The following is a 27,989-nucleotide window of genomic DNA, read 5'->3' as shown; positions in this document are numbered from 1 at the left end:
TCGTCGCTGTCTTTTGAATGTTTGGGAGCCCACTGACTATTCGGTGGCACAGACTAGATGGGCCACCCTGGGCTATATGGTTGCGAAGCGAGATATTGCACAACTCTGGGGGGCCCCCTGACCTCTCGAAATGGGAGGATAACATGGATTGGTCCATGTTTCGTGAGAAAACTGTCTATGTGGCCAGGGGCAGACCCAGGGCATGGGTGAAGGTGTGGGGTCAATGGAACGAATACCGTGGCGACATTTGTACTCCTCCCCTTGTGGATACTATCGAGATTACCCTGTCTCCTTAGGCTAGCGTTCTCGGAACCTTCATATAGGGGCTGAGCTGGTGTTTCCGGCTCCCCCCCCCCCTTTTTACTGACCTCTTGCCCCTCCCCCCCCCCCCCGAGCTCCTTAGTGCTTAGAATTTTGCTACTGCACTTCCGTTGCTGTCCCCCCCTTGCGTCCCTTGAGCTGACCTTCAGTGATACACTTTCGCCTTTTTTGTGTGTCTGTTCTTTTATATACATAAAATCTGTTTTTGTCCTGTATATGATGTGGAGTATTGCATTGTTGATTGACTGTTACCTCTGCGGGCATATATGATATGTGTCTACTCCTTTTTAGCGGCCGGCCCGTGTGGTTGTAGGCCCATCCTTGTACTTTCTTGCTTGCTCAAATAAAGGTTTTAAAAAAAAAAAAAAAAATAGTCTATTACACGTCATCACCAACTTTGGCAAGTACTCAGGTTTTTCCATTAATTGGTCCAAATCGACACTATACATACTACACGGCCCACCACCTCCCCTCCCACGGGGCTACTCGATTGAACTGGCCCAGGAGGGATTCAAATACCTCGGAATTTTTGTCACTCCAGACCCAAGTATATTCTACGATCGCAACCTTAAAGGCCCACTACAAAGACTTCGTGATGACATTTCTCATTGGAGATCACTCCCCCCGGCAGAGCAGCCCTCTTTAAAATGCTAGCACTCCCTCGATTCTTATATGCCTTACAGAACTGTCCATTTCCCAAAGCCGATTCTTATTTTAACACGCTCGAAGGAGACCTCCGACTCCTTCTTTGGGACGGCGGTTCTCCCCGTATTGCTCTCCTCTCACTTACACAGGGGTGGTACGACAGAGGTATTGCCCTGCCGCACATCCGACTTTACTATTGGGCTACCCAACTGACCGCCACTAACACATGGATCTACGGTTCACCCACGAACCCGGCTTTTCACCTAGAGCGGTACCAGACCGGCCGCGGGGGCTATCTAGAAGCCTTATATGGTAAGCACTCTCGAGCCCGATATATAGGCCCGATGTCCCACACAATCACGATTTGGCACCGAGCTAACAAACGGCTTGGGTGGGCCAACACTCTCACGCTATCCACCCCACTGTGGGCCTCACATAAACTGGGCTCTCTCTGCCACTATCAGGGTTTTGACAGATGGGACACGATTGGCATCTCCACTTTAGGTGACATGCTTCACAAGGGTAAACTGCTGACATTCGAGGAACTCCAGAAGACACACGACTTGGCGCAATCTGAGGCTTTCCGCTATCTCCAAATCAAACACGCTATACTTGCCAACGTCCCTGATCTTTCTTCTCTTCCACAATCCTCACCCCTCGAGGATAGACTCTTATCGGAACCCCTCCATGCCAAAGCAATATCGCACACTTACCGCAAATTATGTAATAACATGCCCAACGCCTTCCAACTCTTACGAGACAAATGGCAGGGCGACATCGGAGACTTAGACGAGACAGACTGGCAAGCGGCGCTGATGTCCCCGCGCGAATCAGCTATCAACCATAGATTCCGACTCATACAATTAAAGATATTACACACAACATACATGTCTGCCCCCTACTAGCCAAGATTGGTAGACGCACATCTGACCTCTGTCTCCGTAACTGCGGTCTGATTGGTACTTTCTACCACGTTCTCTGGGAATGCCCAGTGATCCAAGACCTATGGGAGCGAGCTGTTCGCAAAATGACCGATGCTCTGGGGAAGCCCGTCCCCCTGACTCCTAGGTGCGGACTCCTCAATATATGGGACCCCACAGATCTAACTGCACTGGAGCAACAGTGGGCAGCTCTGGGCTTCCTCTTACTGAAAAGGGAAATAGCAATGCAATGGGGCTCACCAGCTAAACCGCTTTTGATCAGATGGGTTGCTGCTATGGATGTGTGTATGTTGTCAGAAAAAACGGTCTATAAGATCAGGGGTTGCCCTGGTGTCTGGGATAAAAAATGGGGGCAATGGAACGTCTACAGAGGTGAACTGTGTACTTCCCCCTCTACTGAAATGTCATTGGCTAGATCTGGTTCCCCTCGAAATCGCGCTGGCGATCCATTGCTGTAACTTACGTACTCTATGTCAAGTATGTTTTTTTGTGATTGACTGCTTGATACCACCTCTGCTTTTGTTCAATAAAATGTTTAAAAAAAAAAAATAATAATACCAGAAATTGGGAAAGGCGGTCGGATTTTTGCCCTCCACTCAATTTGCGCTTCTCAAGGGTTTCCTTGTTGGTATCTTTCATCTTCTTACTCGTTGCAGAATTTAACCCTGTACAGCAGCCACAGCTGAATGAAAAAGTCTTAAAGGACAAACGGAAGAAGCTGCGGGAAACATTTGAGCGCATCCTGCGCCTCTATGAGAAGGAGAACCCTGACATATACAAGGAGCTGCGCAAGCTGGAGCTGGAGTATGAGCAAAAGAGGTCAACACTCAGCCAGTACTTCGATGCTGTCAAGGTGGGTGTGAGATGCCGGAAGCGGAGCGCTTACTCTCTGCCTTTCGCAATGTCTTGCTAATTCAATCTTCTAACATCTACAACCACCCACGTTCCTAGCCCCACCCCTCTCCATCCATGTGAATTTCCCTTTTCTCTCCTTGTTGGCTTTCCACACCTCCACCTTGGGGGTTAATTTCGCTTTGCTACTGCAAGTGTCTTCTGATATCTTTGTTGTTTTTTTTCTTCTCCCAGAATGCCCAACATGTGGAAGTGGAGACCATACCGCTGCCTGACATGCCTCACGCTCCTTCCAACATCCTAATCCAAGACATTCCTTTGCCGGGAGCACAGCCGCCCTCCATCCTAAAGAAGACATCGGCGTATGGGTAAGAGTCTCTAAAGTTTGGACATATCAGTCTTCCCCTGGTATCTGTGTAGTCCCAAGCAGTAGTACAGGGAGCTCAGTTGTGTCCCAGGGTATGAGGCAGATGAGACCGTGGTATTGAGAATCCATCTAGTCTGAGGTAGGTGAGGTTGTGCCATAGTACACACTCGGTGAGTTTATCCTGACCGTGTGTGAAATGTGATGATTAGATGGAAATTTCTTCTATGCACAAGCTGTCTTCTTTTTGAATAAATAGCAATATCCAATAAAGATTGCCTGTGTTACTCATGCATGTAAGTTATTGCAAAGTATGTCTTCACGTTTGAAGTTGGTACAATTTAGGAACGTATGATTTATATTAATTGAGGGTAAAAAGTTAAAAAATAAAAGCTATGTATACTCTTGTAATGCATGTGGCTATGAAACGTGAAGTAGCGCTACTGTGGAGGAATGCATAGGGAAAATGCTGGCATGGGTAGAATCTCCTTTACCTACAGAAAGTGTTCTTTTCCTAACAGTAAAGAAGTGAAGAAAATAATATGTACCTCGATCAGCCATGCGGATACCAAATTCAGTAGATAAGAGTGTGATGTTATTTTATTATAAATCTGTGCATGTGTTATTTGGGCAGATTTGGTGATCTGCTTTTGTTAACTGCACTTTGTCTGGATTAGTCTTTCCTTTGGTAGGAAGTAAAGTTCCTGGAAATTGGGGTTGCATATTGCTGACCTCGGAGGTAACTACTGTTTATTGGTGGCAAATAGGGAAACATGCATGACTGGTTTGTACAGCAATTTGCAGTTATTGATCTCACAGTGGATTCATGCCCTAGAGTGCATTGTGCTTAATAGATAGACTGTCTCACTGTTTTGTTTGGCTCAGAACATGTTTAAAACTAGTGACTCAACTCAGATTAAAATTTGGTGCTGTTAGCATGGTGTTCACTCTAGTCTCTTCATATCACTTTCTGTTTTTGACTTGGGCCATGCAGAATGGGGCTCATTAAAATCCCCATTGTGTCCTCCTCGAGGCATGCTTCCCATAGCGAGTCCCTTTTAAGTATTTGTTTTTGATTGTACAGTGGCTGGGATCACTATGCATATAGAATTATCCATTGTCCAAATTCATGTTCAAGTTCAAAAGACCTTTATTTGAATTTCATAAAATTCATAAAAGTACCGCAGATGAAAACAACAAATCATTACAATATACATTCATACAGAGAATTTTATATAATTTAAAAATATCATGGCTTAAAATTCCAAACAATTTAGCTCCAGTAAAACTAATTTCTAATTTCAGGGATTTTTCATCATTTTGCGCACTCGTGTAATCGGTCTCAGAAAAGTGCTGGTGCGGAAAATTAGTTCATCAGAATCCAGGGAAACCAACATTCTGTAGGACTCATTGAGTAAGAGTGTTCTGTGTTTCTTAAAATAGGGAGTTAAAAACCATTTAATATATCTAAGATAAAATTTACAAAGAATCATCCTGTGAACTGACACCATCACAGGGGCACGGATTAAAATCAGTGCTATGTCGATGCCCCAATGGAAAAGACAACAAAAATTTCACCTTACCCGCTCTTAGACGAAACAAAAGTGATCTCTCCCAACTAGTCATAGGTAGGGAGAGATAGGGCGGGAGAGGTTGTCTACACAATTCATTCCCTAGATATTTTGCAACAGTTGATTTCTGGGATTCTCTTCCTATCCGTTCAGTATTATAAAGTACATACAGTGCATTTTTAACCTCAGCATTGTCCTTAGGTTCAATTATAGAAGGATCAGTAAATAAATTGCCTCTGTCCACTGCACTCAGTGTTTTGCGAACTTCTGAGAGCCATGGAATCGCCATCCCATGATCACAGTTTAAGCAGTCTTTTATAATGTTTTGTGTAAGGACGGCAGCGTTATTCCTCCAGACTGTAATCCAGAAGAGTGCTGGTCTGGCTCTAATGAAGTCACTTATATATGGAAGATTTAATTCGCTATGGCAAATATAATCAGAGGATGAGATCGGAGCGCCCAGTATTTTCCTGCAGAAACGGCTTTCCTCCCGTTGACTGCAGTGGATGCTTCTCGACCCCCAAACCTCCGCTCCCTATGAGGCAACAGGTGAGCACTGTAATCTAAAAAAATTTAAAATTGCTTTAGTGGCGCCAATTTTCTTTGGGCAGGGAAGACTCAAAACAGAATTGGTGGCTTTCGAGAACTTGCTCGTGGCGTGGGCCAAATGCCCACTCCACGAGCCGTTCGCAGCGAAAACCAACCCTAAGTAAGGAAATATAGGAACAGATTCAAGTTTGTCTGTACCTATCTGTATGGTATGTTCCTTTTCCCGGGACCGCAAGACATAATAAAAGATTTTTTTTAATTGACCCGCAAATCTAGACCCTCCATAAAATGAACAAAGCTATGTACAAGTAGACATCTGCATATAAAAGCACTGGTAATGGTTTCCCTAAGATTATTGGAACATCCGTAGTGACTTTTTTCAGGCAATTGGATAGGCCATTGATATAAATAATGAACAACAGGGGTGCTAAAACGCACCCCTGTCTCACCCCCCTGCCTATGTCAATGGCTCCTGAGACTTCGCCACCCATCCCGATTCTGACCCGTGCTTTCAGGTTAGTGTGGAGATAGGCAAGGAACCTGACAAGAGTTTCGTCTAAACCATTATTTAATAGGTTTGTCCAGAGTTTGGATCTGTTCACTAAATCAAAGGTGGATGAAAGATCCATAAAAGCAAGGTAGGTAGGAGATAATCGAGCAATGCTATACTTATCAATTATTAGTTTTAAATTCAAGCATTGCTCCACTGTTCCTACCCCACTCCGGAACCCCATCTGACATGGATCCAGGAAGTCTGTGTTTTCAGTCCATTCAAGTACTCTATTATAAATTATACGTCCCAAAATCTTTAGGGTATTATCCAAAAGGGAGATCGGACGGTAGTTAGCTTGTTCTGTCCTATCTCCCTTTTTAAAAATTGGGACGATAGTACTAGTTGCCCTTGTGGCCGGCATAGCCGCTGTTGGCAAGCTATTAAAAACATTAAGGAGAATTGGCGCCCATAAATCAGAATTATATTTGATGATGTCAATGGGCAGACCATCAGGACCAGGCGCCTTGTTTCCAGTGCTCTCTTTTATAGCTAATTCAACTTCATGGGCTTTGATCTGTAGGCCGCCCAATGATCCTAAATTAGAAGTGAACGGCTCCTCTGGTGGGGCTGCGTAAATTTTAGAGAAGTGGGTTTCCCATACACTGCTGGTTATATTGCAGCTAATTGAAGTAAGCTTCTTACCCATTTCTCTTGTTTTCCTAACAGCGGCCCAAAAAGGACCGCTGCCGCCCAAATTTGCGCTAATCACCAGGGATTCCCACTGTTCAGAGAGCAGTATCGCCTTTCTTTCTGCTATTTTAGTTTTATATTGTTTCCTGGCTATTTGGATGGTAATTTTGCACCTAGGTTTAGTGTTGAGTGCCTGCCTTAGTTCCTTATTAGCCAATGAACAGGCTGAGTCGAACCACCGTGGATCTTTACCGTCCTTAGGTAATGGAACTGACAAAAGAGTTTTAATAGTAGAACACAGTACTTCAAAATGTGCGATTATCTTATCAGGGTTACCATCCATAAACAGGCAAGACTTAATCAAGTGCGGGTGTGAAGTTTGTACACTATCCAAGATTGCCCCACAGTCAACCCCCCCTCCATTTTAATCGTAAACCATCAATTGAGGGTGTAATGTCCCTTGCACCATTCAGATTCATAAAAACAGGGCTAGGTGCAAGGTTCAAGGTTACTATCAAGGGATTATGATCACTAAGTGATGACACCGTCACTGTGGTCTTTACTATACAATCTATTAAATGGGGTGACATGAATATATAGTCGATAGTGGAGCTGCTATCCCTACTTATAAACGTGGGGGCATGGGGGGCACTAGGACTATAACCTATTCTCATAGCGTCGTCAAGGGCAAATTCAGTTAATATATTGGCTAGTTCAGTGCCCCTGCGTTCCGCTTGATCTTGGTAAGTCCTATCCTCAGTCCCATGACTCTTTGTTAGTTTGGCATTGAAATCACCCCCAATTAAAATTCCTGACTCTGTATCAAATGATAAACTACATTCCAATTTACTTAGAACCTTTGATAGTGCCAAATAATTCTTATTCGGTACATGATAAGTCATTGTTATAAAAATTAGTTAAATAAATCCTGGTCTTTGATTTTAACTTGTATTCAAGGATTTGAATATTCGGATTATCACTGGACAAGTCTCTAATTGAACCACCGGCCAAGATCTTAATCCCAGTGAACAAGCCACCCACGGCTCGACCAAAACTAGGTTTGGGTGATGTTAAACTAAAACAGTGGTAACCCTCTATATATAAATTCCCAACAGCCCATGTCTCCTGGAACATAAGAATATCCATGCCGTCAATTATCTCAGCCCATGCGGGGTCTGAAAGCCTAGATTCCAGCCCCGCCACATTCCAGCTGAGAATTGATAACCCATGGATACTACGATGATTAATGGGCTTACTCCCAACACTTCTCGGTGTGTCCTTAATAGTATTAACAACTACTAGTGGGGCGCTATTGACATTCATATAATTCGCTGGATTATTCTGATTTAAGCATTCATCAGCTGATAAGTGTCCCTCGTATCTATTATTTGTAACTTGACTACTTGTAACTTGACTACTGGTATTAATATCAGCCGTTTTATCCAGTCAATCCTGCTCATCTAAATTAGAAAAGTAATCAAACCGATTATGAGTGGGAATGTTAAATAGTGGCCTAGCTTCATTCATCGTTGTGTATTGATTAGAGGTAAATACTGGATATGACCTTTCCCTGTGATCATAATGATGCATAGTTGGGAGTTGCGGATAGTACAGAGGATGTGTTGGCATAAGGGCTTGGTGACGCCAGGTAGGGCCATTCAGATGGTTAAAGTCTTGGTTCTGCGAAAAAAGTGGTGATTTAATCCTAGCTCCAAAATTCAAATCCTGATGCGGAATGGCGAAATTATTCGCCATAGTTTGTTTAGGGGAGATCAGAGGTCTATAAAAATAGCCCAATGGAAGGAGAGTAGTATTAAATTCCCTTGGTGAGGGTAATGGGGCACTAGCCAATGTTTTTTCCGCCCATTGGGGTTTTTTAAAGTTTATTGTTATGCAATCCCCCTCAAACTTTTTTCTCAGTGGGCCTATCCAGCCCACTCTGGGTGTGGATGATCTCCCTTGCCCCTTCTATAGGAAAATTGCAGTTTGCAATTAGCCAATGTAAGGTTTTGTTTTTAAGGGATATAGGGGTTTCTTCTTGATCCTTCCTTAGTTTTGAAACATTGACTAGAACCAGCACGTATGCCCCACACTCAGGTGGTAAGTTAATGTGTGATGGAATCTGCCTAATAATTTTTTGGGGAGGCTGAACCATAAGGGAATCATTTGGTGGGTTATGGGATCGACTCAATGGGATCCCCATCAGTTGTGCAGTATTTTTGTCCTTCCTTGGCTCTAGTGCTACGTTGGTAGTGCTGGGGTTAGCTACTGACTGATTGACAGTAGTCCCTTTATCTAAGGCCTGCGGGGGTTTAGGTATTATATTTATAGTTGACACTTGGGGGTTCTTAGATTTGGTGCATACAGATTTTAAGGAACTTGATTTAGCTCCTACACCACTGGGGGCACCTTCTTCGGAGATATTCTTGATAGGGAACTTAATTCAGCTATTTGTTTTTCTATACGAGTAAGCCTGCTTTCTATGGGTGACAAATAGATGCTAAATAGTTCACCCATTCTTTCCAGCAAGCGGTCGTTTGCAATGTTGGTATCAAGTTTGCCGTCAGTGCCTATCATCCCCCCATGGTGCTCCTCACTGTCTACCTCAATAGTCTCCTTTGTCCTGCTCGTGCTTGAGTAGGGGTTAGGAATAACGCCTTTCCTAGTCTTTCGCTTAAGCAAACTAGGTTTCCTAACCTTAGACGTACAGGGCTTTGGTGCATGTTGTACTTGTTTTTGAATAGCACCCTCCCGCTTGCCTCTTAATTGCCTCGTGCTGTCTACAGATATTACTTCTGGGGTAGGATTGATAGATAAGTTGGGAGTTTTCTTCAGATCCGTGCTTATATCTGTCTCAGAATCTATCAATGGAATTGATGTTGATAGATTTACCTCATTTGGTATAGTGTGGATATCAGCACGTACATTAATTAAGGGTCTAATATTACTAGGTCTAGCCTGGGTTGGTGTAGTTGCCGAAGCAATAAGACCAAGAGATGATCTTTTAGCTTGGGCTAGATCTTACGAGACCCTGCGTTCCAAGAGTAAAATGCCCTGGTCTATGGCATCGTTAGCTCTAGTTATAAAATTGTCTATAGGGCCGATCACTGGGGCTCCTCCAGCTGCGGTCTTGCTGCGACTGCCCCTTGAAGACATAGTAAAAGAATACTAAGCTACTGATCAATGCACAAAGTAGGTTCCAATAACAGTTCTATTCAGGCAGGACAGGCGACAACTGAGGCAGAGTAATGGGCCGTGCACCATATAGTCCAATGAAGGTCAAGAAAAGCAAGTCAGTTGGATAATAGTCAAAGGGGGTATAAATATGCCTCAGTTCATCCACAGATGTCAAACAGTCAAAGAAAAATAAAGTACCTTAATTAATGATGTTAGAGGGGTGCCCCCGCCCCGACCTCCTCTGGCCTCTGAGGGCCACAGAGGGCCCGCCCTTTGCCCGGGCTTAGCCTGGCGTCCCGCCCCCGTCCCGCGAGACGGGGACTCCGTCGTCTTTATGCGCCTCCTGGCGCTCCAATTAGGTCGCTGGTAGCGCGCCGCCGCAGAGGCTGCCGGGATTAGCAGTCCCGGGGCGGCAGCGCCGATGGCGATGGTGTAACTGTGCTCCTTTTGCGCTCCGGCGCCCTTGTCCTGCTCGACGTGACTCTCGGCGGTGGACTCGGCAAGCAGAGTGTCCCCCAGCAGTCCAGGTGAGTTTCCCCCGCTCACCGGGACTCCGTCGTCTTTATGCGCCTCCTGGCGCTCCAATTAGGTCGCTGGTAGCGCGCCGCCGCAGAGGCTGCCGGGATTAGCAGTCCCGGGGCGGCAGTGGCGATGGTGTAACTGTGCTCCTTTTGCGCTCCGACGCCCTTGTCCCGCTCGACGTGACTCTCGGCGGTGGACTCTGCAAGCAGAGTGTCCCCCAGCAGTCCAGGTGAGTTCCCCCCGCTCACCGGGACTCCGTCGTCTTTATGCGCCTCCTGGCGCTCCAATTAGGTCGTGGTAGCGCGCCGCCGCAGAGGCTGCCGGGATTAGCAGTCCCGGGGCGGCAGCGCCGATGGCGATGGTGTAACTGTGCTCCTTTTGCGCTCCGGCGCCCTTGTCCCGCTCGACGTGACTCTCGGCGGTGGCCTGGGCAAGCAGAGTGTCCCCCAGCAGTCCAGGTGAGTTCCCCCCGCTCACCGGGACTCCGTCGTCTTTATGCGCCTCCTGGCGCTCCAATTAGGTCGCTGGTAGCGCTGGTAGTGCGCCGCCGCAGAGGCTGCCGGCGCCGATGGCGATGGTGTAACTGTGCTCCTTTTGCGCTCCGGCGCCCTTGTCCTGCTCGACGTGACTCTCGGCGGTGGACTCGGCAAGCAGAGTGTCCCCCAGCAGTCCAGGTGAGTTCCCACCTAGGTGAACGGTAAACATTCAGTCTGTCTTCGTGCCACGACGTGGCCCCTTTAAAACGCAGCACGCCCGGCTGGTTTCCTAAGAAGGCGGTGCCAGACACAACGTCACAAGCGTATCCATTGTCCAAAATCATGTTATTAAACGATCAAAGGGAAAATAGCCAAATAATTTTACTTAGCTAATATTTCAAGATACTGATTTGTCAAGAGTTAATATTGAACTTTGGACCCAACAATTCAAACTCCTCCTCTCACCCCACCCCCCTCCCCCTTCTTCCAATCCATCCCAATGGTACCTGACCGAAGCAGGAAAACAAATAATAAGACACAAGTACTTGAGGTTTTCCTTGCTTCTTGTACCCATCGCTGACTTCAGGTCACCTTGGACTCGATATTGTCATTTTAACAGTGCATGATTCCATCTGTGTGGGCCTAACGAAGAGTCCCTATCACATCTGTTGTTTATTCACCATGTCTTTTTAAGGGGAGGAATAACCTCTAAAACTTTGTTTCAGATTTTCCAGCCTTGGTGTCAAAATGGATATTGTCTATTGCTTTTCTGGTAATAACTTTAAATTTATAGGCAATATGGTGAGACTTCTGAGTGTATTCTTTTTAAAAACAAAGGACCTGGTTTGCAGCCATCTTATTAGGCTGACGGAGAATGTTGACTTTAACCTTAGTAAGATTGCTCATTTAGCTTTGTTTTTTTAACAAATAGTATAACGTTGTATCTGTCCTTTTAATTTGAGGTTGCTTTACTCATTATTTTTCAACTTTTTATACACATCATGAGCACTTGTATGGTAACTTTTAGCCTTTATGTAGATCAGGATTGTATTTTTTTTTTTTTAAATAATTTGGATTGTTTAGTTCCACCTTTCAGTAACCATTCAGCAAATTCCTGCATCCTGGGCAATATGCCCAGGATGTAGAAATTAGAACATGCACAATACTATGGCTGATGCAAAGTTAAAGGTTCAGCTTTTGATTGGTTCTGAGGAACTAGGACATGGCATTTAGTTGTTTTTTAGTTACATTAGAGACCAGTTAAAGAAACGTTTGGAGAGGAGTACCACTGTGGTGGGTACAGTGTTAGGAACACAGGGAGGTAGGGAGAGAGAGAGAGCTCTGTGTTGTCAGGCTCTTTTTTTACCTTTAGCACAGGGTTTCCTGCGGCTCGCTCTGTCTTTCAAACCAGCATTGGCAACAGCAGGAGTCTTGCTATTGGCTTTTCTTATATGTTTTTTGCCTTGTACCATAGCATGTCTAAATGTGAGTGGTGTAGAGTGTTGTAGAGTGGAGTGTTACGGGGTGGTGGAGTGGTGTAGAGCTGAATGGCGAAGAAGTTATTGTGTCATGGAAGAAGTAGAATGCAAAGTGGAAGGGCTCCAAGTTTAGAGTAGAGTGGTGTAGAGAGTCAGAATGGAGTAGAGTGTAGTGGCCTAGAGTGTTGTGCAGCAGTGTAGAACAGAGTAGAGTGGCTTAAAGGGTGTTGCATAGAGTGTTGTAGAGTGGATTAGATAGTCTGGAGTGGCATAGAGTGGAGTACTGTTGTAGGGTCGAGTGACATACAGTGGATTGGCATAGTGTCATAGAATGGAGTTTTGTGTCGTAGTAGTATAAAATGAAGTAAAGTGGCATAGCTGGAGTTGACTAGAGCATCGTAGAGTGGAGTTGTGCCGTATACTGACATAGAATATTGTGAAGTATAGTTTAATAGAGTATAGCATCCTAGAGTGTAGTGTCATGGAGTGTTGTAGAGTAGAGTGGCTTAGTGTGAAGTGTTGTAGAGTGCTTTGATTTTGAGTAAAGTGGTGTTGAACGCATTGGTGTAAAGTGCAGTGACGTAGAGTGGGTTAGAGTAGTACATAAACATGGAGCGACAAGAGATTTTAAAAGGCTATGTGAGCTTTGAGATTACTTGTAGAGCACAGTCTTTGAATGATGTGTCAAAGGCTGCCACTTTAAAGAGTCGTTTAGCCATGGAATGTACAACAGTCACTAGTAAAACCTACAGCTGAGTGAATGAACTATGAGCAAATGAAAGAAGCTCTAATCAGATGGTTTATGATGAATCCAGCACAGTGTCTTCAGTGGTTAAAGACTACAAAAGAACCCTCCACCTCCTATCGTCTAACACTCCTAACCTAGCACAGCATCTGAACGACACGCACCTCTCCCCTCCCCCCAGCGCTCTAGTCAGTCACTCACCCGCTATAACTTCGTCACACCCCTCAATCACAGGCGTAGATTACTCCCGTTCATACACCCTCCACACCCCCACACCCCCTACCTCACACCTCCTACGAGCCTCGCAGAAACCACCACCTCCCTGAACTTATCTCCCCCTCCCTGCGGCAGGACCATCTCCCACTCTATCTCCCCCCGCCGCTCTCACTCCCCTTTACCCCACTCTCCCAACTAGTCTCTCAGAACACGCCACCTCCCTTACCTTATCCCCTCCTCCTCTCTCCCCCCCCATTCTCAGCCCCCACTACCTTACCTGCACTCCCACCATCTCCAGCCTACACTCATCCCCCAACTCACCTTCGCCGCCTCCCACCAACACCCTCACCTATGCCACCAACCTCCCCCTATCTCATCCACACCCCGCACCCCCAAACTCTCACCTGCCGAATGCCATCCCACTTACTATTACCGCAGAGCCCTGCACTTACGCTAGCGCACCCCTCCCCCCCCACTCTAGTTCCCTGTTCAACCAGCCCACGGCTCTCATCCCCAACACCATCCCCAATCCAACTCTAGACATGATTATGTCCACCCTCCTCCAAGTCAAAGAAGATCTTCACACCATCAAAGAACTTCTCTTCATACACCCCAGACTCCCCCTACCCACCACCACTTCCTCGCCCAACAAGTCCCCCACCCTCCCCACAGACCCTTTCACTCAATACTCCCCGCATTGGCCTTCTATCCCCGCTCGCAATCACACCAACCACCCCTGACGCGCCCTTAATCCCCTTTCGGACCACGACATACACACCCTCCTCCGCTCATATGTCCCAGGTCCCTTAAACCACTCAACCACCACACACCTCCCCATACCCACGATTCTCTCAAATCCCCTTAGGCCCCCCACACAAAGCAACAGAAGTTCTGTCCCCTATAACCTCAGAAAAGTCCCCCTCTCTCTAGAACCCTCGACCACCCCTCTAACCCCCAAACTCAAATGCATCCTACTCAACTGCAGATCGGCCCCTAGACATTCCTCCGACATCGCAGATCTCATCATAACAATGGACCTTGACCTAGCCATTCTGACTGAAACCTGGCTAACTGAATCCTCTACACCTATAATGGACATTCTAGTCCCCCCCCCAATTACCACATCATTAGACTCGACAGCACCGGCAAGACGGGCAGGGGAATCGCATGCATTTTTAGGAGCAACCTCTCTGTTACTAAAGTCACCTCCCCCTCCCTCACTTCCTGTGAACTCATCTGCCTCGATATCACCAGCGAGGGCAAACCTATATGCTCTTTACATGTCATCTACCACCGCCCGGGGACAACCTCACCTTCACCCAACAACTCATGGACACGATTTCATCCAATGCCGGACGGCAGAACACTCAAATCTACCTGGGTGACTTCAATCTCCACTGGAACGATCAGAATGACGCAGTGGTGAATAGTCTCAAAACTTTCCTTAATGCGCTTGACCTCACCCAAATCTGCAACAGCCCGACACCTGACAAAGGCTCTATCCTCGACCTTATCACCAAAGAGGACTCTACCCAACTGGGGGCAATCCAACCCTGTGACTGGTCAGACCACCACATTATCACATTCTTCATCAACTAAAAAGTTAAACTTAACCCGGCACAACCCACCAAATCCAAGATCTGGAAAAGGGACCTGAAGAAACTTACCCCCAACTCCTTGCCTTCCCACACCTGCAGTCTCCTCCTTCCCCCTTCGGGTGCATCTGACGTACAATTTCTGACCGACCTCTACCTCGACTCTATGACCGCAATAATCAACGAAGCCGCCCCCCTGCAACGGAAGAGAGTCTCCACCAAGAACTCGAACCCATAGTATGATGGCAGAGCGCACCTGGAGATCAGACCCCTCAGCACTGCACCTTAAAACTCTTAAGAATAAGAGAAATGCCTACTTTAGGAAAATCAAGCGCTCGAAATCTGACTTCTTCAGCCTCCAGCTCGACCAAGCAAAAAACCGACCAAGAAAACTGTTCGAACTAGTCAAAACTCAAACCAAGGAACAACCTCTACAATCAAACAGCACAACAAGCGATATACCATCCTGTGAAGACTTCTCTGCTTTCTTTAAGCTAAAGACTGATAATATAAGAAGTGATCTCCTCAATGATGTAAGCCGATACCCCAGCCACATCAGCATAACTACCACTCAACCTAAAATCAACGGGGCATGGCCGCCCTATCCCCAATATCCCCACCCTGGCCAAATTGCTGGAAAAATGCGTACAATTCCAACTGACAAAACACATTGATCAGTTTGACCTCCTCAACCCTCATCAATCAGGCTTCCGAGCAAGACATAGTACGGAAACGGCTATGACGCACATAATTGATGACGCCCTCCAAATCCTTGATCACTACGATTCCTGCCTCCTCATCCTACTTGATCTCTCCTCAGCATTTGACACTGTCAAACATGAGAATCTGCTGGAGCTGTTAAACACCAGAATGGGTTTATCCGGGAACTGTTCTCAAATGGTTCACTTCCTTCCTACATAACCGGTCTCAGAAGTTCAAGATCAACAACGTGTTGTCCTCATCTGTGCCTGTAACATTAGGCGTTCCACAAGGATCTTCCCTTTCCCCCACATTGTTCAACCTAGTCATGGAACCACTCACCACCTTGCTTCAAGCATCTAATGTACACTTTCACATGTACGCCGATGAGACTCAACTCTACCTCAAACTACAATCCCAGGAAGACCTCAAACTTCTGAACTCCATGCTCAGAAACACCCAATCATGGTTGGCCGACAACCACCTCAAACTAAATGCTCTGAAAACTGAGTTCCTTCTGATCTAACCTCCTGCGAAAATCGCCATCACCCAAACCTGGCTCAAGCACCTAACTGCACTCAATGTCCAACCCACCATCGTGGACTCCGCGAAATCCTTAGGCATCACACTTGACGCCAATCTCAACATGCAGCAGCACATTAGCAAAGCAACCAAAGGAGCTAATTTCCAAATCAACACTTTGAGGAAACTTAAACCCTTCTTCCCAGCTAAGGACTTCCAAACTGCTGTACAATCCCTAGTCATCCCACGCATAGACTACGGAATTGTGGCTCTCAGCGGACTCCCCCTATCAACAACCGCACCCCTAAGAGCCTCCTTGAACGCTGCAGCGAGACTTATCACTGGATCAAGGAAACATTCGCATATATCCCCTGACTTAAAGTCCCTGAACTGGCTGCCGTTTGAAGCCAGAATACAGCTGAAAATCGCCTGTATGACACACTTGGCCGTACACCACAAGTCACCCGACTACCTCACTCAAAAGCTGACTATATCAGGAGGCTCGAGATCCAATAGAAGCACAAAAAATCTCCTCCTGAAACCTCGAAGATTCCGGAAGGAAAAAACATACAAACGCTCCTTCTCGGGAATGGCACCCAGGATCTGGAATGCACTCCCTCCTGAAACCAGGCTTATCTCCTCCACTGCATTTTTTAAGAAAGAGGTAAAAGCCATCCTTATGGCTAAATTCACCTGAACTCTATTTTTATTGGATCGAAGACTCTGCTCCCTTCTTGTATTTTTGGTTTTCTGATTGTCTTTTTGTATTATGTTTTTATCTGATTGCTATCTTATTTTGCTATTCACTTACTACCGACTACTATATTGTACCCAATAGTTTGTTTAATCACCCTCTTGTTTCCCCCAGCCCTTGTTTTCTGTAAAGCGCTCTGATATCTGCAAAGATCTTGTTCGCGCTATATAAAACTTTGAAAATAAAAATAAAATAAATAAAGTAATGGAGGCAAAGAATGTTCATGCCCTTAACCAGTTCATAGTTAGAGTGACTCGTGGAGCAGTTCTCTGTCCCACGTATGCATTACCCGTCAGTTCTGACAGAAAGGTATCCAGAGAAGACTGCAGTGTTGGCTGATAAATGGTTCGATAACAGGGCTATCTAAGGACTGTAACAGCATGGCTCTAACACAGGGAAAGATATGAACTCTCAACAGACTATTTCCAAACCAGAGGATGAGGGCCAGGGCGATTCCCAAGGTTCCAAGGGAGACGCAACCAAAAAGAGAATCTGGTTCCGAATCACTAACAACACAAGGAGAAGCTACAACAGGAAGGTTCTTCTGAGCCCAAGGTAATTGCTAGGCGTAAGTGCCGCGTGGAGGGTTATTACAAGAAAGACTGTTATGAGAAAGGCACTGTACCAGCTGCACCCATGATAGTGAGTGTTTTGTTTGTTGGTGAAGAGGGCCCTGGTTTCCTCAACCTAGTGGGAATGGATATTTAAAAAATTGACCCAAACTCTAAAGCTCATTAACAGACATGACGTTTGTGTTAGAAGCTGGCATCAATGGGAGGAAGGACCCTGTCATGCGTGAAATACGTGCCTAATGACCCATGGTTGATAGAAAATGTATCTCAAATTCAAGGATATTTTCCCTGGTGAAGTGTTATAGCGTTGGTGGCCAAGTGAGCAAGACATGGAGTATCTGATTGCCCAAGCTGGTGTAGAAATAAATGGCAAGTCGGGCCTGGTAGATTTTGGAGTGAGTGAAAAACAAGATGCTGGTTGTCTCTTGAGCAGTAACTTCATTTACCCGTGGTTTAGCATCAGGACCGATAGCCTACATGGCTTGGACTGCATCAGCTCCATTGACTAGAGTACAGCCAGTCTCTGGAAGAGACTGGGACCATTCCAGAGCAGCCTAGACTAGGGCCTTTAGTAAATGGATCAAGGCAGACTCTGAGATGCCACTGACACTGGCTTCCATCGTCTGTCCTCTAGATGTGATGAAAATGGGAAACCCAAAGCAGACCAGGTGTTAGAACCTGGCTCACTACCAGAGCTTCAACACTAGGCAGTTAGCTGCTGGATGACCTGCCTGGGAGAAATTTTGCAAGGCCCAAGTTGAGTGGCCTAAACTTGTGGGACTTTGGAGGGAGGCCCAAGAACATGTCAAACTGGGAGTGGTTGAAAGACATCATTTTAGCTGAAAAATTTGACTGCTTTACGGTGGGCCCTTGAATCCTGAATCACGTGCTAGTAAGAGGCTACTGGTTTAATTGGTGCACAGGAATTTCCTGTAGTCACTGTAGAACGTGTCCCACTTGCCAATTAGGTGATAAGTAAGTAGGTACAGTTAATTCCTCTGCCGGCTATACTTGCTAAATTTGAGAGGTTGGGTATTGCAATTGTTGGTTCCCATTCCCTCAAGCACCCTCAACATCCGGCAACATGTTTACATTTGTTGTTGTGGTCCATATCTTTATTTATTTGAGTTTTATACCGCGCTGGCTAGACCGAGAGGTATCGGAGCGCTTTACATAAGGTAACCGCATGTTACAAGTTACAAAAAGTTCACATTAGTTACAGATTGATTACGTAGTCAAGACAGGAGTTACTAGCGAACAAGAAAATCAAGACCAAGGAGAGTTGGGAGACCACAGGAAGGAGACCGCAGCAGAGAAACTGACGAAACATATTTCCAAAGTCCAGCTGGGTAGCTGACGGCCATAACTGTTTGCCAGAGCTAATCTCCCCTATAGCTGTCGAAGCGGCTCCATCGGGAATTGGCCATGTTATTAATGCTCTGCCGGCTTAGTGTGAAGATCAGGAAGTGACCGAAGGTCATTGAGTCCAGAGACGGGCGAGTGTAGAAGATGAGGGTGGCAGGATAGGAAAGGGAATGAGGATAGGCTGCCATGTCATAGTCAGGCAAGTTGAGTCAGATTGATCTCATGGGGGCCAACACAGGGTCAGGCAAGAGATTCTGCCCCTGGTGTTCCATTCGGCCGGTCTCCAGTTCAGGTGGGCAACTGCATCTTTCCATGGCTCTCATAGCTGCAATGTTTTCAGTGTGTAATGTGTCAGGCATTGGACCTCTGGCAGCCATCTTAGGATCAGGCACATTACAGTTTCACGGGTTCCTCCCTGAGCTTATTGAGATTAAGCCCCTCTTAGAGCAATTCAGGTCACATAGGGCCCACGTATCTTCCTTGTGTAAAGGTGTCCATCCGATCGCTTGTGCAACCCTTCGTGGGTAAAGGCTTCACTTGGGTCGCCATTTTAATGGTCAGGCGTGCCGTGTCGAAGTCACAAGGTATTCAGAGGTAGTACCTCAGCGGAACATAACTGCAATGATGGTAGGATGGCATCTCATGGGGATTTTTTTTCTAGTGTGGATTTCCAAAGACCGTGACTTCTGGAGCCTTGAGAACCAATTTAATCTCCTTCTACATGAAAGATGTGGGTGTAAGTTGGGCCACTTCTCCATGACCTATAACCCACAAACAAATGGGTTGATGGAAAGGATCAACAGAACCCTTAAGATCATGATGGGAACTCTGTTCGAGAACCTCCGGGGGAGTGGGGTCTTGCCCTGTCCTGTTTACAGGGAACTTTCACAGTAAGGAGTATTTTTTCCCTTTGACCTTCAGTTTGGGCACCAAGTTTTTGGCCTACTCTCCCTGATCAGACATGGGTGGGTGGGAAGGAACTTAGTCACCTCAGAATGATGTGGTGGACTATGTGATTGGCCTCAGGAAGTTGATGGGGGAGAATACATGAGTTGAAACAATACCTTCAAGCACGGCAAGAGCTCCCTGAAGGAGTGGTATAACCAGAAATAAGATGCTGACTTTGGTTCCAGTAGGGTCAGGAAGTGTTGGTTTTGAAGCCTCTTTGTCCTAGATCTTTGGATATAAAAGATACTGCAGAAGCCCCTTGGTGTGTACTACATGGTTTACACAGGTGCCATAAGGATCCCAGGTGGGCTTTTCATGTGAGCTGAGTTAAGGCTTTACTTTGGAGAGGTTACACTGTGAATATAGCTATGGCAGAGGAAGTTTAGAAAGACGGGGAGCATCTTTCTAATTTGTTGCACAGTGACCTGAAGGATGGATCTGTTGGAGGGGTAGTGCTTGCCCTGGGTTAATGCCTGGGCAGCAGAAAGAATGTAACTGGGATGCTGTTCCATCTTTTTTTACTGGCTGCAAGGTTTACCCTGTCTCTGTTCATGACATAGACATAGGAGGTAGTCTGCTATTGAAGCTCAGCACATCATTTGTCTGATCAAGTACAGGAATGTATTAAGGCAGAAGTGGGAAAGATATTGACCTTCGACATGTTTGAGCAATCCCAAAGTCCCTTATGGAAACCCATTGATGACGATTACCAAGCAAGGTTCCACAGACTTGCACTTTTGTATAGATTGCAAGGCCCTCCGTTAAGTCACTAAGACAGATGCACTCCTGATCCCAGAGTTTGGTGCTGCAAAATAACAGATTACCTTTTGACCAGTTTCTGCTGGCTATTCATTGCCTCATCACCTAGTGCCAAGAAGAAGACTGTATTTCCACAATGGATAGATTGTTCTAGTTTAGAGTAATACCTTTTGAGTATAAGAATGCTCTTTCCTCTTTAGAACACCCGGTGACCATGTTCTATGATGGTTAGGAAAGGTTTCGTTGTCGAGCTCAGAGGACATTGTGGTGTTTAGTGTGAGTGTCACCTGAAGCCCCTAGAACAGTTGTTGATCAGGATAGAGGAGACAAACCTGACCATCAAGGCAACCAAGTGCAAGCTGGGGTCCTCCACTGTAGTCTACCTTGGTCATTGGGTGGAAATGGGGAATGCCAGTTGGATGCCAAGATTCTGCCTTTTTTGGAGTGGGTTGGCGCCATCACCCATCCACAAAATAGTCTTTTTTGGACATATTGATCATTGCAAGACATTTGTGGCATACTGTTGGACTGAATTTGTGCCTTTAACAGCTTTGGCACATAAGAAGCAGCCCAAGAAGGGGATGTGGACTGATGTTATTTTAATTCCTAACAAATGGTGCTTATACCACAAAACTGCAACCATTTGAACAACAGTTCCATAAGTTAGCGATAGCAGGAAGGTTGGAATGTGCAAATCTTATGTTTTGTAGAGTAATGTACTTTTCCACCTCCATAACCAAAAAGTAAGGGTTAGAGCCCCTCAAACTGTTGAATATCAAGTCAATACATTTAAATGTGAATTTGTTGTTTTACTGGAAGCCAGTGAAGTTGCAATAGCAGTGGAGTAGCATGAGTACATGTTGGAAGTTGATGTATTAAACAAGCCACTTCATTTTGGATAACTTGTAGTCTGTGGAGATTAATGTTGGGTAGCATCAGATAAATGGAACTGGCATAATCCAGTCTGTAGAGGACCACCGCCATCTCCTCTAACAGAAGTAGCGGTTCAAATTTTCTAAGCATCTTCATCATAAACATGCATGTAGATACCACTGATCTGACCTGAGGTTTTATGGTTCGATTACTATCCATGAGAACTCTGACTCATTTGACTCATGCTTTTGGCTCCAACATCAATCCCATTTCTGTGGGCCAATATAGTTGGTTCTAGAGATTCATCTTATTATTTAATATAAAAATCTCTGTTTTGTCTGTTTAATTTTGTGATTGGAGCTCATCCAGTCTCCTATGAAGCTCATTGTATTTTGAAATTAAAGTTGAGAGGTCGATGTTCCATCCAAAATGAAGTAATAATTGGGAATTGTTTGGATAATTATGGAGTCCGCAACCCATTGATGCAAGTCCTTTAAGCAGTGCCTCAGTATTTAAATTGAAAAGTTTGGGGGGATAGTGAGGAGCCAAAAGGGACCACCCACACTATTGCTTTTGTCGAAAAATATGCGTGGGTAATGTTGCTAAAATGGATTTAATCCAATTCGCACAGAACCCTTGAAGGTCATGCTCCTCCACACAGCTGACCAAATTCTTATAGTCCATCATACCAAAAGCAGCGGACAAATCCAGTAGCACCAAGAAAGATACTAATCCCTGGGCATAATTCCATTTCAGGTCATCAGCTGGAATTACAGATTTCATACCGTACTATGCACAGAGGGAAATACTGCTTGAAGGGATTGAAGGAAGTCTGACTTTTTTTAAGCTACGTAGGCTTCTAAGATTTTGGCTCGATAGAGAAGGAAAGATCTAGGCCTGTAAATTATTATAATTATTATTTTTATTTTGAACTCTGAGCGATCTTCCCTGTACATTTTTTGAACAGGGAATCACTGCTACGTTCTTAAATGTTTCACGCACCGTAACTTGTACTAAGGACTCTTTAAGGTGGCTCCTCAGGGGGTTATTATTATTTATTTATTTTTTTATCTCAGTAGTCAAAAAATTAAAAATTGCTGGGGTGGTATATTGATGAACCAGATTTATCTTTCGTTCTGAGTTCTTGGAACCAGTCTTCGTGTATCTCTTAGAACGAAGACAAGATCGAAAAGCTTCTATCCATCTTGGACTCAATCGCACTGAAGGGATAGCTTTTTTTGTGTTTTATTTCATTTCTTTAATTTTGTGTATGAATAAGCCATTTATATTATCACCAAGTTCATGGGAGAGGATTGATGTTCCAATAGTTGGCATCTTCGAAGTAAGCCCCTTTAAAATATGAAAAATCTCTTTTTGATGTATTACCTCTCAAATTATGTTGCGACATCCATCATCCAATCTGGACCACGATAAGCCAGGGCTGCTAAGTGAACTTCTTGCTGGTCTCACTACTAAGAGTACAGGATGCTTGGATGGCGCTGTATGCTAGCATGCCTCCTCTCAGGAGAGAGAACACTAAGACAGTCGGACAACTGCCCGTTCCCCTAGGGCTGATTCACTTGTGTGGTGACACTAAATCTGAGCCTGATCGCAAACGCTTCAGTCGTGATCACTTAATCTGAACTTTAATCATGCTAATACCTCTTAACCCCAAAATGAGGATTTGATCACTTACACCAAAGGGAATTACTGGGAGGGATTAATGGATGGGAGCTCCACGCAGCAAGGCCCAATAGCTCCTAAGATTACCAAATTGTATTTTGTTGTGATAGTGTGCTATATTTAGTTCTAGTTTGTATTAAAGTACCTTTCTTTCTTGTAAAGACAAGCACAGGGCTGGACTTGACATTTATTGTACGGTTCTGTCATTATTGACCTTTGAGCTCAATCACCCCCATACTACCTCAGTGAGAGGCTTGTGGCTGCTCGCCAGTGCTAACACTGAGTAAATTGCAGAAGTGGTTGTACTTGGCCCAGTTTGCTTAGCCATAGTAGGATGGACCTTTCGACTTCAGAGGTAAACAACCTCAACCCCAAACAGAGTCTGACAGACACATTGACCTTATTATTGTTGGTTTCGATACAGGTTTTTTTTTGCGGGTGGTTTAGAAGTCATATTTGTTTGAAATGCGGTAAAAGCTTGTAAGAGTTATAGATTTTAACACAAACTGTTTGTTTTGTTTTCTCCCAGAGCTCCTCCCCGACCTGTTACCGTTACTCCCATTCCCCCAGGTCAAGGCGTCCCCCGGCTGCCTCCTGGGAAGAAACCACCTGGGCCACCTCCTGGTCCACCTCCACCCCAGGTGCTGAAGATGTATGGGCGCAAGGTGGGCTTTGTGTTGGAGAACAGCAAAAGGAAACGTGAGGAGGAGAGGAGAAACCATCCTGATGGAGGTTAGATGGGCAGGTTACCAGTTTCACTGCTCTTCTCAAAAGCAGGCCGCTGGGTACAGGGATGAGGGCAGACTGGATCTTCTGTTTCCCATGAACATGTAAACAGATCATTTCAGAGGTGCTTCCGATACTCTGATTGCTTAGTGCAGTGACTCTTGTATCCGAGTACAGAATTAAGTCTTGATTCCACCCAAGAGATGTTCTTGTTCTGATCAGAAACTGACCTTGTCCTAAATCAAGCAGTCTTATTCTGTCCCCGACACCATCCAAAGTCCGGTCTCTGTTTGGCAGCCTAATTTGTTGAAACCCTTTCAGACTGAAGGCATGTCCCTCCCTTGCTTTAACCCTGTCACTGTGAAGATCTGTTTCTGAACAGGGCCTGGCCATTTTCTAAAATTCACACACACACAGATACCCGTCTCCGAGTCAGCTTTTTTTTTTGTACCCTGTTAAACCTGAAGGCCTGTTTCGGAGCAAGAGGTGAACTTGGTATGATTCTGATAAACCTAGGTTTGGTCCTGGCAGGCCACAGTCTAGATCTGACATTTGAGAAGTTTGAATGATATCCCCCAAACTGCCTGGAATAACTGCTAACACCGTAAGGTACACTGATATGTATGTTTTAAATATGAAGGACCTAGTTTCTAGACCTCATTATTGACTTTCTCTGTATTGCAGCAGCATCTTTTGCTTAATCAATAATGTGTGCTGTGTCAGTAGGAATGTGTTTTCCATTACGCATGTAACTTAATGTTTCCTCACATGCATGACTATCTAATTCAGCAGTGTGTATAGCAGAAATCAAGTAACATGCACATACGGAGAAGTTGTAGTTCTGCATATATTAGTGCAGGTGATTTACGCATAAGCTCGTTTGTAATATGTTGCCATTTTCTCCTTGAAGCTCGAGCCCTCGACGGAGAAGGCTCTAGCACGAGTGAGGATGAAGGCTACCCGGACGAGATGGAGAAAGATGAGGACACTGGTAGTGGAGGCAGCGACAGTGAGCGCTCTGACAGCGATGCTGATGACTTCCCACGTCGTAAGGATGCAGGAGAACGGTCCACCGAAAAGAAAGGTAATGGATGGATGAGGTCTAGACAAGATGGGGAGTGAAAGGGTAGGTGTACCAGCAAAGGTATTGCAGGTGCCGGCAAGATCACACATCCTACCCCCTGCTACTTCAGCACACAAATAGCCCTGTTAGTGCACCGCAGGCCCTCCCTGCACCACCTTTGTTGTTCCAGTACTGGCTGCCTCACAGTTGAGAGGGTGAGAGTCTATCCTCACCTGAAGTCCCCTTTTCATTAATTATGTATCAACTTAGTACTCATGACAAAAAGTTCATTTTTTTGTTCACACGGCTGAATTACTTAAGTAGAAATGTTCCCAAATGTATACTCTATTTTTTTTTTTTTTTTTTTTTTTTTTTTTTAGTCATAAGCGCTACGAGGCCTCCGGGTAGATGGCGCTATACAAGTGCAGTTTCAATTCAATTCAATTCTATTGCAGATATAAGAATTCTGTGTGTTTAACGTGACACCGGTGAAGCCGTTGAATACTATGAAAACTGTCATGCTCTTTTAATTAGAAGGGAATATTTTCATGAGTCATTTTTAGGTTTCGACTTTGGCGAGGGGCGAAGCCCCTCCCAATCGAAATCTTTTGTTTTTAGTAGTGAGGTTCGGACCGCCTCTGCCTCTCATTGGCTAGCTCCATAAATGGAGGCTAGCCATTGGGAGGCAGAGGCTGTCAATCGCGCTTTCTCACGAAAACGCGATTCGGGGGCGTTTCTGGTGCTTTTTTTAAGCCCCGCCCCTTTGTCCCGGGCCGCGCTGCGATTGGCTGCCGGCCCGGGACACCCCCGTGACGTCATTCCCGGGCCGCGCTGTGATTGGCTGCCGGCCCGGGACACCCCCGTGACGTCAGCCAATCACAGCGCGGCCCGGGACCTGACTTGTTTTTCTTGTTTTCAGAGGAGGACCGAACTTCACTGCTGCCTTTCTCCATTCAGTAGAGCTGTGTGAGGGGTTGGGACAAGACGAGCTGCGCCGGGGCTGCGGGTCCGGGGTAGGTGCTGGCCGCCTGAGCGGAGGGGGAGGGGGTTCCGACGAAGCTCAATCTGGGTTGCTCGGTGTGTCCGGGCGCGTGTTTGGTGGCACTGCGGTTTCGAGCCGTAGTTACCCCGTTGCAGTGGGTTAGCACTTGTCTTCATTGGGCCTTAACGCGTGGCTCCACACCATGTTCTATGCTAGACCCAACCCCCCCCCCCATCCCCCGCTGTTTTCGTCTCGACCAAGCGGGCGGCGAGAGTGAACTTCCACTGGGTGCCCCCCTCCCCACCGGAATACGCTTCGGGGTGCCAGGGGCTGCACCATGGCCACAGGCTAGATCAGCCACAGACTCCAGGTATTTAAATGCACTCCGGTTTCCTGTGACTAGGACCACTCATTCTCTGAGTGTCATTAGGCAGCACGAGGTTGGGGGCTGCAGTCCGGTCGCGCGTGCTGGCTGCATCGGTGGTGTTTGGAGCAGCAGACACTGGTGGTACGCATCCTGGTGGATGATGAGAGTCCCGGTCTGAGTGCAGCGCATTACTGATATGCTCTGGCGAGCGTATTCCTGACCGTCGGCCGGCCTCTGCGACTGGTTGCGGCGTGGTGCTCGAGGGGGCGGCGAGCTTTGCGGCAGGTACGGGATTGACTCGGGCAGTGCCCTGCCACGGCAGCCAATTTCCTAGCCCCCAGACTTTCTCACTCCATGTATCCAGGTCTTAGGGCACCGGGAAGCAAGGGAGGACTGGAGGCTCTAGTCGCAAGCTGCGAAAGGGGTTACTCAGGGCGCGAGTGAGTGGGGAGCTCAGGACGTGACCTTTTACTATTCTACGGGCACCGGACGCCCGAGGTAGTCTGGCCAGGGCCCCAGCGGGGCGTCACAGCACAAGTTGGACCAATGCCCCCTGCTGCAGTGTGTCTGTCCGCAATTGTACAGCATGGGTCCGACCGAGACTTGAGAAGGGCGGGTTCTGGGGCTGTGGAGTAAGGAGGGTGTCGGGCGTGTTGTAGAACCGCTTAAAACAATTTTCGGTAATTTCAGCCCTGTCTCCGAGCATGGGGTTGCATGGTGAGTCCCGTAACCCCCCCCCCTCCCCGCCACCCTATCCGCTGCAGGCCGGGCTGTCTTTCCCAGATGCGCAAGCACCTTGGCTTGCGATGTTAGCTGCGGCTTAGGCCCACGAGGGGGGAGCTTGATGCCGGGTGCAGCGTGGCCCGAGCGGGTGGCGAGTAGAGGGGGGGGGGCCTGGGTTTTGGGAAGCCTCCATCACCCCCTCCGTCCAGACCATTTGGCGGATCCGCAATGGGTCTTGCAGTCCCTCACCACCATCCCCCTCCCCCCGGACCGCATCGGCAGGGGAGCAGCACCCTATGAATCAAGCCAATGCCTCAGCTGTACACTATGTTTCCCCATCTACCGCCCTGTCAGGGCATCAAGATCCTCACCCTGTCTCTGTAGAAACAACGCATGCCTGTCTCTCTGACCGCCATTGCTCCCTTCCTGCCCCATCTCTCCCCACATGGTGCATACCTTCAGATCCCATATACCGACGTCAGCTTCTCCGTGTGTCCTGTCCTTTCACCAGGTACCCACTTCAGCCTCAAGCCTCCGCCCCCGTTGTAAGTCCCGCCTGGTTTGGGATATGATCGTGCATCGGACCTGGGCACTGGTGCAGCAGGGGATCTTAACTTTGCACTGCAGTGAGTACCGGTAAATGAAGCGGGGGCTTGGGTTAATTGGGACATGCAATTCAAATGTTGTTGATTGTCTTGGCAGCGATTATTGTATTGTCCGCTTTGACTTCTTTGATCTAAGCAGAAGCAGTTCCAGGCGGGAGACAAACAAAACAAAGCCGTTTTGTTTCAAAAATCGGGAGCCGGGTTTTCACCAACGTGGAATAATAAGCTCCTGCGGGACAGACAAGACGAGCTGCGCCGGGTCTGCGGGACACCCTTCCTCCTCGACCGGGCTGCCAGGCTCTATTCCGCCTCCCTCGGGGCTGCCGCTCGCTGACCATGGGAGAAGGGTCAGCCAGCCGATCGTTCTTTCACGCAGGGTGTTAGCTGTGGCTACTTGTGTTGCCGTGTAGGCCTGGACAGCCACTGCCCGCAGCAATGGGCTCGGCTGCCGCTAACTCTTCTCAGTGGCTGTCGGCGAAGGAGGACACTATATTCCTGCATAATGGTCTTATCCGGGGTGTCCGAGTCTGGCGACACAGAGCTGGAGTTGAGTCTGTGCCCGGGCAGGGGGCTATCCCCTCCCTGCTGATACTGGTCCACTGTGTGTACAAGAGGGCGGGGTGAGTGCATGGGTCATACCTGGGAAGTAATGTGGTCTGACGCAGAGTACGTGGCCTTTGTACAGAAATGGGGCTTTGGCGACGGACAGCCTG

The 27,989-nt window shown here is 46.7% G+C and overlaps 1 protein-coding gene across 1 annotated transcript in view; it reads left to right on the top strand.

The window, feature by feature from the left end:
- Positions 1-27,989, top strand: part of WBP11 (WW domain binding protein 11) — a 142,133-nt gene that overhangs the window by 70,910 nt on the left and 43,234 nt on the right. Inside the window, exons 5-8 of the mRNA XM_078640806.1 lie at positions 2,564-2,760; positions 2,994-3,127; positions 23,340-23,542; positions 24,447-24,620. Coding sequence (XP_078496932.1) covers positions 2,564-2,760; positions 2,994-3,127; positions 23,340-23,542; positions 24,447-24,620 — 708 coding nt within the window. The remainder of the gene's footprint in view (positions 1-2,563; positions 2,761-2,993; positions 3,128-23,339; positions 23,543-24,446; positions 24,621-27,989) is intronic.

This window comes from Lissotriton helveticus, chromosome 1_1 (genome assembly GCF_964261635.1).
Source record: "Lissotriton helveticus chromosome 1_1, aLisHel1.1, whole genome shotgun sequence".
Lineage (NCBI taxonomy): Eukaryota > Metazoa > Chordata > Amphibia > Caudata > Salamandridae > Lissotriton > Lissotriton helveticus.
This window is presented reverse-complemented; position numbering and strand designations above follow the sequence as displayed.